Source organism: Nicotiana tabacum, chromosome 2 (assembly GCF_000715075.1).
Source record: "Nicotiana tabacum cultivar K326 chromosome 2, ASM71507v2, whole genome shotgun sequence".
Taxonomy (NCBI): Eukaryota; Viridiplantae; Streptophyta; class Magnoliopsida; order Solanales; family Solanaceae; genus Nicotiana; species Nicotiana tabacum.
Window position 1 is genome coordinate 44150163 of NC_134081.1, and position 15303 is coordinate 44165465.

A 15303-nucleotide genomic window follows, 5' to 3' on the forward strand; every position below is an offset into this window, starting at 1 on the left:
ATAAAAGTTAAGGGAATACTCGACATAAGATGACCCAACTTGACATACAAACTTATACATGTGACATACGGGCCTATAAGGCTGACATGGTCATTTGTAAACTCAAAGCATAGGCCGACAAGGCCATACAAGTATCCATATACATGACATCTATCTACAAGCCCATAGGAGTACATAAATGTCATAAAGGTCAGGACAGGGCTCTTCCGAACCAATCTATACATGTCCAAAATATACTGACCAAATAGGTAACTCCGGAGCAAGTGGAGTGCACCAACACCTTCCACTGAACTGATAGCCTACTATGAGGACTATCAATCTATCTATCAGGGCATGTAGGCATAAAACGCAACGTCCCTAGGAAAAAGGGACGTCAGTACAAATAAAGTACCAAGTATGTAAGGCATGAAAAGCAGTATATAAAAGACATGAAAGAAACATTGAGTAAATGACTCAACCTGTAAGTCTGAATAGCTTTGTGAATCATGAAATATTTATAATGTCATTCATATGCGTATAAATGTCATATCATTCATAGGTATATGCGTACATAATATCATCAAGCCTCTGACGGCATCCCATCATATCATCTCGACCTCTATGGGCGGAATCATCAACGTATACCAGCTGATCAGGTGGTTGTGCATATATAATGCCATAACCCTTCACCATACCCCATATACATATAATATACGCGTATATGATGCCATCTAGTCATGGGTCAATGTACATGTATAAATGAATGCAATGCATAAGAAGTAAGTCAATAAGATACCTCAGGATGTCATAAGATCAATATGCCTTCGGTTAATATCATGAAATAAACTTTATCAACTTACGTATTTTCTCAGAACCATGAACAGACGATATAATAATAGGACTCATGGGGAATCAAGAATATAGGCACCCCTAGTACTTCTAAGAATAGAGTCATTTGTGAAAGTTCCGCGTTTGCGTGTTTCATTTGTATCATATGGATCATGCCAAAAGGAAAGAAGAGATAGCCTTAACATACTTTAACTCTGTTGAGTCCTTAATACCTTCTAAGAAATTCTTCAAACAACTCAACTCAAATCTACCATAGCATAAGGAGATTCAAAATCAATGTTGAGTAAAGGCTAAGTCCGCAACTTAAACTAGTAGCTCGTTTATGTAAATTCGGGCAGCATCTCCCATGTAACCTTACTTTACTAAGTCCATCAACCAACACGAACCCATACAACCTTCACCTATATACTTTCAGCACCATAACACAAATCAAGCTACACAACAACAAGTGCATAAACATCACCAACGAAACTACTATTTAACACGAGAAACGACAAGCTCGGATTGAATCTCTTTTGAACCCTTTAACCCCAAAGTCATTCATTTATTAACTTAAAAACATAGCCAGAATGATATTACGTACAATGGGAGGACTTATAACATCCTATTCATCTCCTAATTCACCCCCAATCAGCCCAACAATCTAACAACAACAAGAAGTACAACTTTCTATTTTTATGTTGCCCTTTCTCTTCATACTCACAGTACCAACAACAAGTTCGACATGTAGACAATATTATATAATAACAAAATCATAAGAGAGTCATTTTCAAGGGTTTCCAACCATTAATAGTTCATGGAAATAACCTTTCCAAAACAGTCTATTAAAAATAATAGCATCTCAAACTATTTCAAGTCTCCTCTTGTAGTATTTTGCTCAAATAATGCAACCAGCACACAAACAACTTCAAGCACATGTAGTAGGATATTATACTCACCTTAACCAGTAGAAAAAACATTAAATATTAGCCAAGCATAGCCCACAACTATCCTCAATGACACTACAACACTATAGGTGTTACATTCTCTTATTGAATCAACTTTTGGTGTTCAAGTTGGTGTGTAAACACTTGTAGTTCGCCATGAAAATATAATATATATGAAGTAGGGACTGATCATTAACTTAATCAACAAGAACAATACGAAACCTGAGGTTACTTCACTTGAAGAATCCTCCAAAACAGCCACAAGATGAAGGGCTACGATCTAACAAGCACCACAGGATCTCTAGTGTTGGATTCATATTTTTATCTTTGGTTTTCACTCTAGAATCATGGAAACTTCTTTGAGAGTGTTTTGGGAGAGTATAGGGTCTGGTTGGGTCGAAACATGACCCCAAATGAGCCTTGACCCGATCTTTAAAGGTTGGAGAATCACCCACCGCCTAAGTGGGTCCCAAGGGAGCTGCTTACGCAGTCTCGCCAAAACGCTAATATCTCTCTACTCCAACGTTGTATCGACAAACTGTTTAATGAGTTAGAAACTAGACTTGTAGAGATTCAATTTAGTATGTGTATCATCCCTTAATTCGCGGTATATTGGGAGAAAACCTCAGCTACATTTGACCTAATGTTCAGCATATTATGAATGTAACTTGTGATGACCTTTGCCAACTTTTGTTCCACGACTTGCTTGACTCCAAAACGAAACACACGACTATCATACGACTAAAATAAATCATAACATAAACTTATTATCTTGTTAAGCACCCTAGTATCACCCCAAAAGTACATGTTATAACATTCCCAACTAATTGACTTTCGACGAAACTTATTTTCTTCAATTCGTTTAACTTCTAAACCTTCCATCCCTCTTGGTACTTGTTGTTCATGATCTTAAATATTTGTAACCTTCATGGTAACATGATTAACTTACTTTATGTATTTTTAAAGATGATCCTATTTCTGAGCTTACATCAATTGACTTACGACGTACTCTTACGTACGAAAGCACATGGTGTAACATGATGTGGAGCTGGTGGCCATTTTGGATCGGCAGGTAAAATTTGAGGTTGAAGAATATAGCATCGGTGAAAGTTCATTGGAGAGGTTTGTCGGTCAAGGAGGCTACCTGGGAGACCGAGCAGGAGATGCGGAGCGGATATCCTTACCTTTTTTAGACTCCATGTATGATTCTAGACTCGTTTGAGGACAAACATTTATTTAGGAGGGGAGAATGGAAATGACTCGGCCGGTCGTTTTGAGTATTTTAGACTTGTTTTCCCTATTTTCTATTTTACATATGTGTATTTGTGGTTACGTGACTTGCCGGGATGGTTGGTTTGGTTCCGGGGAAGATTTGGAGTGAATTAGGACACTTCGTCCAAAGGTTGGAAGCTTAAATTGTAAGAGTTGATCGGAGTTTAAATTTTGTGTAGATGACTCCGGAATGGAGTTTTAATGGTTTTAATAGCTTCATATGGTGATTTTGGACTTAGGTGTATGCCGGATTTGGATTTGGAGGTCTGCAACTTGGTTTGGTACTTTTTGGCAAAAGTTGAAGGTTGATTGGTTTGACAGTGAGTTGACTTTATGTGTATCGGATTCAGGTATTGGATCTGGGAGTTAGAATAGGTCTGCTATATCATTTTTGATTTGCGTACAAAATTTGAGGTTATTCAGAGTTGTTTAGGCTTGTTCGGCGTTAGTTTTGAATTTGAAAATTTGGATTAGTTCTTTAGGCTTGAATTGAGGTGTGAGTCGTATTTTTGATGTTGTTTGGTATATTTTGAGGCCTCGAGTAGGTCCATTATATATTTTGATTGGTTGGTATGATTGGACGCGGACCGGGGCACCCCGGGGGTGTTTCAGATTAAGTTCGGGCCATTTTTGGACTTGGTTATATTGTAGAAGGTTCAGGTTTTTGGTATTTTTGCATATGGGGGGGGGGGGGGGTTGTCCGTAGATATGTCGTTTGAGCGTAGATACGAATGGGGAGGCTGGTAGAGGAAGTTCGCAGATGCGGACCATGAGGCGCAGGTGTGCAGCCGGGGGTGCGGCCAGTTATTTGCAGAAGCGCTCTCGCAAGTGTGAAGGAATGATTCGCAGAAGCAGATGGTCGGGGGATTAGTTGTGTCTACATCTGCGATGGTTTTTTCATAGATGCAGCGTCGCAAGTGCGACTACATGGACTGCAGCTGCGATTTTTCTAGATAGTCTTTATATTTGAAGGGTTTGGTTATTTCTCTAATTTTTGGAGTTGTAAAGCTCGGTCTAGGGCAATTTTTATAGTGCTTTTCATCACAATTGAAGGGGTAAGTGATCTTTATTTAACTTTGGTGTTAGTTATTGATTATTACACCTAATTTATAAGAAATTTAAGGTGTGATTTGGTGGGTTTTGGACTATGTTATTGGAGAGTGAGATTTGATAATTTGATTTGTGGTTGGAATTGGATGAAACACATATATTTGAACTCATATCGGAATGTGTGTTCAGAATTTGTGAGTTTGGTTAGATTTTGGGGTGCGGGCCCGGCGTTTACATTTTAAGTTGACTTTCTAATTTTGGTTAGAGATCGTAACTGTATCATTTGAAATTATTTCCTATGACTTTTATTGATGATATAAAGTCATTTTGGCTAGATTTGAGCCGTACGGAGGTTGATTCACGCGCGAAGGGCTTCCTAGAGTACTGATTTAGCTTGCTTGAGGTAAGTATCTTACCTAAAGTTGGTTGAGGCACTAGTTGCCTGAGTTATTTGTGATAGCTACGTGCTATGGGTAGCGCACATGTGTGGGGATTGAGCCCATGTGTGTGCACTGGGGTATTATTCATGCTCGGGGTAGTGCTTAGGCTATGATATGCCTTGATTTGATTGCTAAGCGTCATGCTATGATGTTCCTTCTATTTGTACCCCTTTTGTGAGCTATTTGTACCATATTTGAGGTTACGTTGAGGTTACTCTCCTGGTTGAACCTGAAAAATGCTACGTTCGTGATGTATTTGTCGGATTGAGCTATGATAACACACTTTGCATATGCATACACCTTAGAATATCATTTATGCTAGTTCAGGAGTATGAAATTTGATATTCATCGATCATGTACATGTATTCTTGTATATCTGCTTTCTGTGTGATATGATCTGGACTGATAGCCTATGACCATGCCGGACGGGTTGTAATTATTGGCACATGAGTTGTCTGTGCGATTGATATTATTGGCACGTGATTTGTCCGTGCAATATGCGATTTGTCCGTGTAGTTGATATTATTAGCACGTGAGTTGTCCGTGTAGCACGTAAATTGCCTGTGCAACGTGTGGATATGGATCCATCCCCTAGAGTCACCCTCTCATGTTCCTTCTTGATGGTGTACACGCGGTTATTGAGGAAAACTGATCAGTGGTTTGGTATGGTTGTGAAAATTCAGAGGAAAAGTTGGCTAATGTTTGATTTTGTTATTGCATTTCATCTTTACTAGCAATTTGTTTGGTTGTTTGCCTGATTTATTTGCATATCTCCTTTATATGTCGGATTGTTGATTGAGCAGAGGATGTTAAGAGATTATGTGCACCAAGATGGTTCTTTCGAAGATTTATAACCTACTCGTATTATTGTTCTGTACTTGTTGAATTCATAAACAGTACATGTGATTAGCAAGTATCACTTATAATTCTTGCTTCTATTACCTCGCCGAGGTTAGTTATAATACTTGTTGAGTACATGTGGTCGGTTGTACTCATACTACACTCTGCACTTAATTGTGTAGATCCAGGTGTTAAACCCAGTCACCAGTAGCAGAGTTTTGCTTGCTGAGTTACCTGAGAGACGAGGTAGAGCTGCATTTCGATCGTAGTCTTGGCGTCTCTTTTCTCTTATATTGTTGTCTTTATTTTAGACAGCATTGCTATTTAGCTTTTCAGGCTTGTATTTTCGTTTTAGAGCTCACGACTCTTTATTTACCAGTTATGGAAGAGATGTTTTGTATCGACACTGTTGTTTATGTTAATTGGTCTTAGACTTGTACTATTTTGTTAAATTCAGTAATTATACTTCGTTATCGTTATGTTTGTCTTGCCTAGCTACTGGGTTAGGCGCCATCACAAACGGTTAGTGGTTTTGAGGTTGTGATAAGATAATGCAATTGAAAGATCTTTTCACATTTCAATTAAATACTACAGTTACAATTTTTGTTTTTGCAATAAAACAATTACTAGAACAAACTAGATAAAGACATTAAAGTGGACCCAACACTAAATATGATTCACGATTAGCATTAGCTTTTATAAACTTTTAATTTTATTTTTATTTTATAACATAAATACATCTTTTAAATATTATTTATGTTAATATAAACAAAAATTTATTTTCACTAATACATAATATATCTAAGACTAGTCATCAGTTAAATAATAAGGACTTGTTCAAAAGAAGAGGAGCTGACAATATAAAGTACTGTCAGAGTTGTATTAGGACTCGCAAATTAGTAGTTACTAACGGAATGAAGAGGGAGCACGTCAAGAAATTATACCCCTAAGCTATATTCAAATTACTATTATTAATAAGGGACTACCCAAAGATTTTGTCGTCCTCGCATTCAAGTTTTCAAAACTATTGCCCTTAAAGTTGCTATTTTTTACCTTATTAATTTTATGGGTGTTGAATTAATGATATTACTTTTAAGTCCTATTTTGTAATTTTATGGGTTTCTTATAGGAGATAGTACACTTATTTTTGTACTATCCCTTCTCATCTTACATTAACCTTTTATTACGGTAGATGTCTTCGGACATTTCGTAAATAAAACTAACTTTTTGGGCTTTCTTATTGCATCTTAACCAAAATATTTAGTTCTATAATTAGAATTGTTGAAGTACTATAGCTTATATGTATCTTTTATCTTTATAAATTCAAGAAAAACATGTAAGCATCCAAACTCCTATTCATCAGTCTTCATAATTTTATCGCTACATTAGCATAAACGCATCCTTTAAAAGTAAAAAAGTTCAAATATTAATAAGAGTAAAACATGTTAAGCCTATTATTTTTAAACTCTATTTTGGTGTGTGGACATTTATAGTTTTATTTTTTGGCTAAGAAGATTGTAGGAACTTAAGTAATGTTATTCCAAGGGGTATCATCAAACGTGTGTCTCCTTGGTCTTCTTTGCCTAATTTCAATTTGATTTTGGTTTTGTTTCTTTTAAACATATTTTTAAAGAAAAAAAATTCTTGGTTAGGTTTTTTGGTCTTTTAAATAGTTTTTTGGTTTTGTATAGAATATTTTGGTCAGGTTCTTTTTTCAAAAACATAACTTTGTGCTCTTTTTATTCTGTTTCAAAAATCATTCCGATTTAATTTTTATATATCAAAATTGAACTTTTCAAAGAAAAATGTATTGTTTAATTAATATTATTTGATATATATATATATATATATATATATATATATATATATATATATATATATATATATATTTTATGACTTGTCGTGGGGAAATTATGAGAAGTTCTTTTAAAAAAATATATAATTATTATCATTATCATTAGATTTTGAATTTTTGGAATTTAAACTAAAACTGACACATTTGTCTATCCTACACTATGCATCAAAGGAATAAATGTCCAAAAGCGAAGATTTATACAACATCAATAAGATATTTTGATCATAAATATATGGGATATTGTTATCTTTAAGTAAAAATATGAACCTCCAGATTTATATTGATTATGTCCGCTAGATGTCCATGTTAATCTTACCTCTAAATAAAAATAGAACATTGCATTTTAAAAGTAGCAATCAACAAACTAAAGCCATGTGAGTTCGAAAATAAGGGAATTAGATTTGGTTCTTTGTTGTGTTGATACGAGTTCTAAGCAAATCTCTTAAATATGATACATGGTGCATCAATTCAGGATTCACTTTGAATACAAGACTGAAAACGTGTTGGTGGATTTGAAATTTATCTTGGCTATAATTTGAATACACACGATTATTTTTTATCAGGAGAAATAAGATATTTGGTGAAAACTTAAAAACATAATGCAACTTTTTCTTTTTAATCATATGTATTACTTTTTGGCCTTGAATTTGGGCCCAGCCTCAGCACGGGCTTACTGCGTCTAGTTTTGTTAAAGAAAGAGAAATTTTCAGAAACCACTATTGTTTAGTGGCTATTAACTCCCTATAGTTACCATATGTATAATTACTTCCTATAGCTAATATTTAGTTGTTACAGTAGTGTATTCACATGTATTCGCGCCATGTATTCATGAATACAGCAGCAAAAGGCGCCTAAAATCAGGGCAGTCCAGTTGTACGCGCATGTATTCACATGTATTCGCGCCATGTATTCATGAATACAATAGCAAAATGCACCTAAAATCAAGGCAGTTCAGCTGTATAAAAGGCGCAATGTATTCATGAATACAGTAACGATAATCTCTTAAATGTCGCGTAAAATCAGGGTTGTCCAGCTGTACGCGCATGTATTCACATGTATTCGCGCCATGTATTCATGAATACAACAGCAAAAAGTGTATAAAATCAGGGCAGTCCAGCTTTACGCGCATGTATTCACATGTATTTGCGCTGCTGTATTCATGAATACAGCTATACGCGCATGTATTCACATGTATTCGCGTCATGTATTTATGAATACAGTAACGTCAATCCCTTAAAAGTAGATATGTCATAAGAGAGAGGAAAAACATAAATAACGTATTTCATGCCTCAACGATAGTATATACCATAAAATACTTATTTTGCTATAAAATATAAAAGGTAGTTATAGAAAATAATATTTTAAAATAATTTTAATTTATAATAAATAAAGCGTATACGTTTGATATAAATGGTAAAATTTCGTTAAAGAAATAATCATTCACTGCAAACGGTTACCACTAATGACACCAAACAAAATACGGATCCATCTTTTTGTTTTTTTCCGGGGTACAAGGATATCCCTTAACGGCTAAGAACAGACCACGTAGCCTCCCGCCAATAGAGAGAAACACTAACGTCGGAAAAAAGACGGAAAACTCCTCGACTGACCTAGGTAATTGAATTCTTCGAATTTCCCCCTTTGTAAAGTCGGTGCAGTTAACCGCGGGCTTTCAATTCCTATTTTCTGCCACCCCCAAATTCAAATCAGTATCTCTACTCCTAAGTGTGACTGTATCCAAAATGCCTCCACAAACCAGAAGAAGTTCGTTTCCGAAAGTGGTGATCGAAAGAGACACCGAGTCCGAGGAAAGCTCGTCAGAGGATGAGGCTGTTGAAGAAGAAGAAGAACAAGAAGAAGCTAATGTGGTTGTACCTGAAGAGACAATAGAAGCAGAGGCTTCGGAGTTGAAGAAGAAAGGGAAAACACCCATCACTATTACTCTCAAGAAAGTTTGCAAAGTATATGCCGACCCCCTTTTCTTCTTTTTCAAATTTATGCTCTTCGGGGTGCGGAATAGTGGGAATTTTCATCCATTTTTTTCCCAGGTTTGCAAGAAAACGGGTCATGAAGCAGGGTTTAGGGGTGCCACTTACATTGATTGCCCAATGAAACCATGTTTTCTCTGCAAAATGCCTGGTAATTTCTGAAGCTTTTAGTTAAGACTCTGTATACAAGTATTTAGGTAGCTTGTATTTTTCTCTTTGCAACTTTTTCTAGTTAGTTCTGGTAAAATATTATCACTGTTTCTGCTCGTCTTATGTTAATATATTTTTTCTTATTTATTCCGTTGCATGCCCTGTATCTCCTGAATATAATAGTTGTCTATTTCATGATTCTTTTTATACTTTACACGAACATCTTAAATTTTGTTTTGTTTATTTATTATTATTTTTTTGGTCGGGGTTGAAGGGCACACCACAATGACTTGCCCTCACCGAGTAGCTACCGAATATGGAATAGTCCCAGCGCCACGCAAGAACACAACTACTTCTTTGGAATTTGTTTTCCAGCGCCAGCTTCAACCACGGCTTCCTCCAGTAAGCTTTCTCTTACTGTGCAAAAGATTTCCATAGTTATTGGAGATGCTATCCTGACATATAATTTCTTCTTGGATGTTGTGTCTCAAAACTAATCTCCTGTAGTATCTAATTAACGTTAGAGGTATTGTTGTTTGTCATTAGACATGAATGTTCATACTTTATTGGCATTATTCAGAGAATCATGGATAATAGTAGTTTGTGAGTAAGCTTTACAGTTTGACTAGAAGGTTTCTGCTTCCGTTTTGGGGTTATATATTGATATTCTAGTTGCCGGTGATGTACTTTTGTCTCATTTGGCACATGGTTCTATTCGTTTATACTCTTTCTGTGCCGTTTTTTGTTGCAATCTTTCCTTTTTAGTCTGTTCCAAAAAATAGACACTTACAAACTTTTAACTTTAGACTTCCTATTTTGCAATGTGTTAATGGTTATTATTTTTCACACACGAAATTTATTTTCTACCTTGGTCTATGGTTATAGGGTAATTTTTCATTGTCACTCCTTGTAAGCTTAAAGAATCACATTCTTGTTTACTATTGTGCAACATTTTCTCTTCAAGTAGTAGATGTCCACAATCTGTATCTTCAGTAAAGCTGTTTCATATTTTGCTTATTTGGTTTCTTTAATAGATCAAGCCAGCTTATGTGATCCCAGATCAAGTCCACTGTGCAGTTATCAGGTACCACAGTAGGCGAGTCGCATGCTTGGAGTTTCATCCTACAAACAACAATATTCTTTTATCTGGTGATAAGGTGCGGGTTCTTTCTGCGATATAGCTGTAAAGTGTGACTATGAATTGAGGTCACTGTTGCAAGGGTCACATAAATTTCTGGAGGTTAATGCAATATTACTTTATTTTACAGAAAGGCCAACTTGGTATCTGGGATTTTGGTAAAGTACATGAAAAGACAATATATGGGAACATACACAATTGTATACTTAACAACATGAAGTGAGTATTTATCTCTCTTGTTGTTGCATCTTTTGATAGTCTTTAATGTTTGCAGCTACTTATAGATTTCACCTGCATTACTATGTCCTCAATCAATAAATGAGTTATGTTTAACTCGTGTAGGTTCAACCCGACAAATGGCGGTTCAATATATGCTGCTTCATCAGATGGGACAATAAGTTGCACTGACCTGGAGACTGGGATTTCCTTGTCACTAATGAACCTTAATCCAAATGGGTGGGAGGTGATTTTCCGAATAGAAGCTGTTGTGTGAATTGATTATCTTTTATTTCTGATATTGTGCTTGGACGAGCCTATGGCACATTTTGAACTACCTTGTCCCCTTTTAGGGCGTGTAGATACTTTTCAGCTACAAGGACACCGATCATTTCAGGAAATTTCAGCCTTGCTGATATACAGAAACCTATCACATTTACATATTTGATTCATTTTTACTCTCAAGTTCGGTCTTCCTCTTTGGTTTCCAGTTAGGTTTGTTGTTTAAATCAGCTTGAGTTTTCACCTGTAGTTTAGTTGAATACTTTGTTTGAATCCGTGAATACATGAGATTAAGTGTGTTCCCTGACTGTGGGTCAAAGTAAACGACATCTTGATGCACCGATTGTTTCTAAAAATGATATCGATGATGTTCTAGGTTCTCACTAATTACATCACTGAATCTATTGCTTTCAGTTGGGGATAGCAAAGAAAAGGAGAGTGAAATACATGACGCCAACAAGTAGGTTATCATGAAGTGGTTATATGGTTCTATTGGAGTTTAAGTTACAGATGATTTTTCTGTAGGGACCAAGCCGTTGGAGGATGCTTTATGGGTTGGATGTTAACTCAGATAAAAGTGTTGTCCTTGTTGCTGATAATTTTGGATATCTGTACATGTAAGTGTCTTTTGAACTTTTTGGGGAGGTCAATGTTTATGCAGTATTGAAGATACGAATTTCTTTCTCTAAAAAGTTCTGTAGATATGAAATTCTCTCTTCTTATCTGTTAAAATGACTGGTTTGATGATACTTTGTCATGTGCATTAGGTTAATGGACGTCTCATATATCACTAACAGAAAATTTTAACCTAATTTTCTGGGCAGCTGGAAATTATTAAGGATTGTTTACTCGTCCTTTGAAAAAATAATTTTCATTAGGTTAGCTGTCACAGTAATTCAAGCAGACTTTTGTGCAGTCTGATTATCATTTGGGCTGTAGCCTTAAAAATTATGCTAATCTTGATTCTTTTACTATATTTGAGGCGGAAAGGATTTTTTTTTTTTGGGGGGGGGGGGGGGGTTGTTTCTGGGGATGAACGGGAACTGGATAAAAGATTACGTTTTCTTATGGGTAAAGATGATAATGCCACACTTATTTTTCCTGAATGTTGCTTTCTGAACTGAGTTATTTTCAGTTCATGTGACAACAACAACAAACCCAGTGAATTCCCACAAGTGGGGTCTAGGACGGATGAGATGTACGCAGCCTTACTCCTACCCTGGAAGGCAGAGATACTGTTTCCGGAAGACCCTCGGCTAAAGAAAAGATAAAAAGAAGCAATGAAAACAAGTATAAACAACAATAAGATAAAAAGACGACTGAAACCAAGGTAGCAAATAAACGGTAGTAATAGCAATCTAAGAATAAATGTATAACAAACTAACACTAATGCTACGAACTGAGGAAGACAAAGGGAGACACTCGACTACCTATTAACCTTCTACCTTAATCCTCGACCTCCACACCATCCTATCAAGAGTCATGTCCTTTCAGTTCATGACTTCATGTGAATATTATAGAATAATTAAGTAGTATTTAAAATGACCAACAACTACAGATAAATGATTGCTATAAGACACGCCAAGTTTTAAGCTGAATTCGTATGTATAGAATTCTTTTGAGTGTTGAATCCTCTACATGGAATATCTGCACAGTGTGGTTCATCTTTTAATTCCAAGCCCTTTGGCAAAAGTAATTTTGTTATCTTTCAGTTGCATACTGTTTGCAATTGAACTTTGAAAACTTTTACTGGAAGACTAAGTAAAATTTCAGCCTAGAGTATCAAAAGTAGAAATGTTTGAGGAGAGTTGGTAGTTTGGAAGAAAGATTCTAATTGATGGAACTTCTGTTCCATTTCCTACAACATTGCTTGTCAAAGCAAGAATAGACTTTGCTGTTGACTGTATTCCACTACCCACACCATCTTTTTATGTGTTTGATCCCCCTATGGTTTTGTATTTGGTTGCATTTGTTTTTATTTGGTGCACATGTACAGGGCTGATATGCGGAGCAATAACATAATAAGCAAACCTACTTTGATTCACAAGAAAGGAACTAAAGTTGTTGGTCTAAACTGCAATCCTCTTCAACCAGATCTACTTCTGAGCTGTGGGAATGATCACTTTGTAAGTTCCATTTACTTGATCAGTCTATATGATCTGGCTCTTGATTTCACTTTGATTCATGTAAATAGCATAAGAGCTCGTTGCAGAAAATACCTCTATTCCTTCTTTATATGCGTTAAATCAGTGGTGGTAATTTTTATCAAGTGAAATATTTTGTTGCCACAGGCTCGAATATGGGATATGCGCCGCTTGGAAGCTGGGTCTTCTCTTTATAATCTTGAACATAAACGTGTTGTTAGTTCTGCATATTTTTCTCCACAAAGTGGCAGCAAAATACTTACTACTTCGCTGGATAATCGGATCCGTGTGTGGGATTCAATTTTTGGCAACCTTGATTATCCAAGCCGAGAAATTGTTCACAGTCACGATTTTAACCGATATCTTACAGCATTCCGAGCAGAATGGGATCCAAAGGCAAGCATGTGCAGAACTAATTTGTTAATTGAAGAATTCACCATTTAACTCGTGATTGATTTCAAAGTAGAAAAAGTGGAGCAGGTCTATATCAATGAATATTACTTTGTGCAGGACTCATCAGAGTCTCTTGTTGTCATCGGGCGTTACATTAGTGAAAATTATGATGGAGCTGCTTTGCATCCCATTGACTTCATCAACATCAGTACTGGGCAGTTGGTTGCCGAGGTCATGGACCCAAACATAACAACTATTAGTCCGGTGAACAAGCTACATCCACGTGAAGATATTCTGGCATCTGGTAGTTCAAGGTTTGAACAATGATCATATTTATGTGTCTTATGCGGTGATAACCGACAAGTGGTGAACGTACTATTTTGGTTGTTTGTGGCATATGGATGCCACTTTGCTTATATAGAATTATATTATGACTGTTCTCTGTTAAACAACAATAAATTGACCCTTTCTCTGATTGAAATCTTCCTACTGTTTGAAGCATGTTAATGCAGAACATGATTCAAGGTTGATTTGTTGCCGAATATCTTTTCAGATTCTCACATCTTGTTATTATACTTTGCACCCAACATCGTAGTTTAAGGTTTCTAACACTTACTTTTCCCATCAATCACATTGATCCTTCCAGTGTTGCATGCTCTATTGTCAATAGACAACATCCCATTGTCAGTTATTTGAAAAGGAGCCCCTTCAACAATCTAACTGCGGTTTTCGTAGTTTACTTTGATTTGGATTAAGATTTCACTAGCTATTTGTAAGGGAATATGAGGGATTGTGTGTTTGGCCTGCCTTGTGATATATACCTCTGTTGGTTTCTCATTCTAGTAAGCATTTTAATATGTACTATTGATTATCTTTGTATTTCAGATCTCTTTTCATTTGGAGGCCTAAGAAGCTGTCTAACATTGCACAACCTAGAGAAGAAAAGAGAATTTTATTATGTGGGGAGGCCAGTAAGAAACATACCAAGAAGCATGATCATAACAGTGATGATGATTCTGACAATGATATATTTAGAGGCAAGGATAAGGGCCCCAAGCAGAAGAAACTTCCCTTAAAATCGTCTTCTTATAGTTCCCGGAAAAGCCGTTAACTTTTGGAACCGAACGACACCTCTGCCAATGATTAAGTGCATTTTTGTCAAGAAACTCCACTTCATACTTGGGAGAAATGTGTCTTAACTGTGCTATAGTGTTGGAGTACGACGCAGTATCTTGGGTCCCCTTTTGGTTTGTATAATTCCCATCTATGCTGCTCGAAACAGCTAATGTTTTTGATTAGTTTAGAGTGTGTGATTGCTGATCTAGTGTCTGTAAGTGGTACTGCAAATGTGATTCATTGGAATTGGAAATGGCCTTTTTTGGGGTTCCTTCGCGTAGATGTAATTCATGTCAACCAATTTGGGCTGACGTTTGTTGTTGCGTCAACTCCATCTTTTTGCTTATAAAACCATCACGGTGAACTAGTGTTTTAAAAGGGTGGTGCATGAGTTGGAGCGTTTTACTTAATATGAGGCGAGGCGTAAGCCCTGAGATATGGGGCGTAAGCCTCACATGTCTTTAAATTTTTTAATTTATTAATTGATAAGATAAATAACTCAAAAAAGTAAAAAAATATATTAAAAGCTTAAGAAAATTTAAAAGGATCAAAGAAACTTATAGAAAATAAAGTATCTAGCATGTATTTTAATATAATAAAGTTATTATGAGAAAAACTTTTGAAGTATACACAATTGTCAAATAATTTATATATATATATATATA

The 15303-nt window shown here is 36.0% G+C and overlaps 1 protein-coding gene across 1 annotated transcript; it reads left to right on the forward strand.

Annotated features, from left to right (window-relative positions):
• The first annotated feature begins 8812 nt into the window (after positions 1–8812).
• On the forward strand, positions 8813–14916 carry LOC107759199 (protein DAMAGED DNA-BINDING 2). The gene is made up of 11 exons (XM_016577081.2): positions 8813–9172; positions 9260–9350; positions 9624–9751; positions 10384–10506; positions 10618–10706; positions 10830–10950; positions 11511–11602; positions 12982–13111; positions 13277–13525; positions 13640–13836; positions 14408–14916. The coding sequence occupies exons 1-11, from the start codon at positions 8954–8956 to the stop codon at positions 14631–14633; spliced, it is 1665 nt and encodes a 554-aa protein (XP_016432567.1). The 5' UTR covers positions 8813–8953; the 3' UTR covers positions 14634–14916.
• The last annotated feature ends 387 nt before the right edge of the window (positions 14917–15303 follow it).

Bases quoted from the DNA above. Each gene is read 5' to 3' on its own strand.
- LOC107759199 (XM_016577081.2), top strand. From the start codon at position 8,954: ATGCCTCCACAAACCAGAAGAAGTTCGTTTCCGAAAGTGGTGATCGAA. The intron at 9,173-9,259 runs GTATATGCCGAC...TTTTTTTCCCAG, and splicing joins CTCTCAAGAAAGTTTGCAAA to GTTTGCAAGAAAACGGGTCA. The intron at 13,112-13,276 runs GTAAGTTCCATT...TTGTTGCCACAG, and splicing joins GCTGTGGGAATGATCACTTT to GCTCGAATATGGGATATGCG.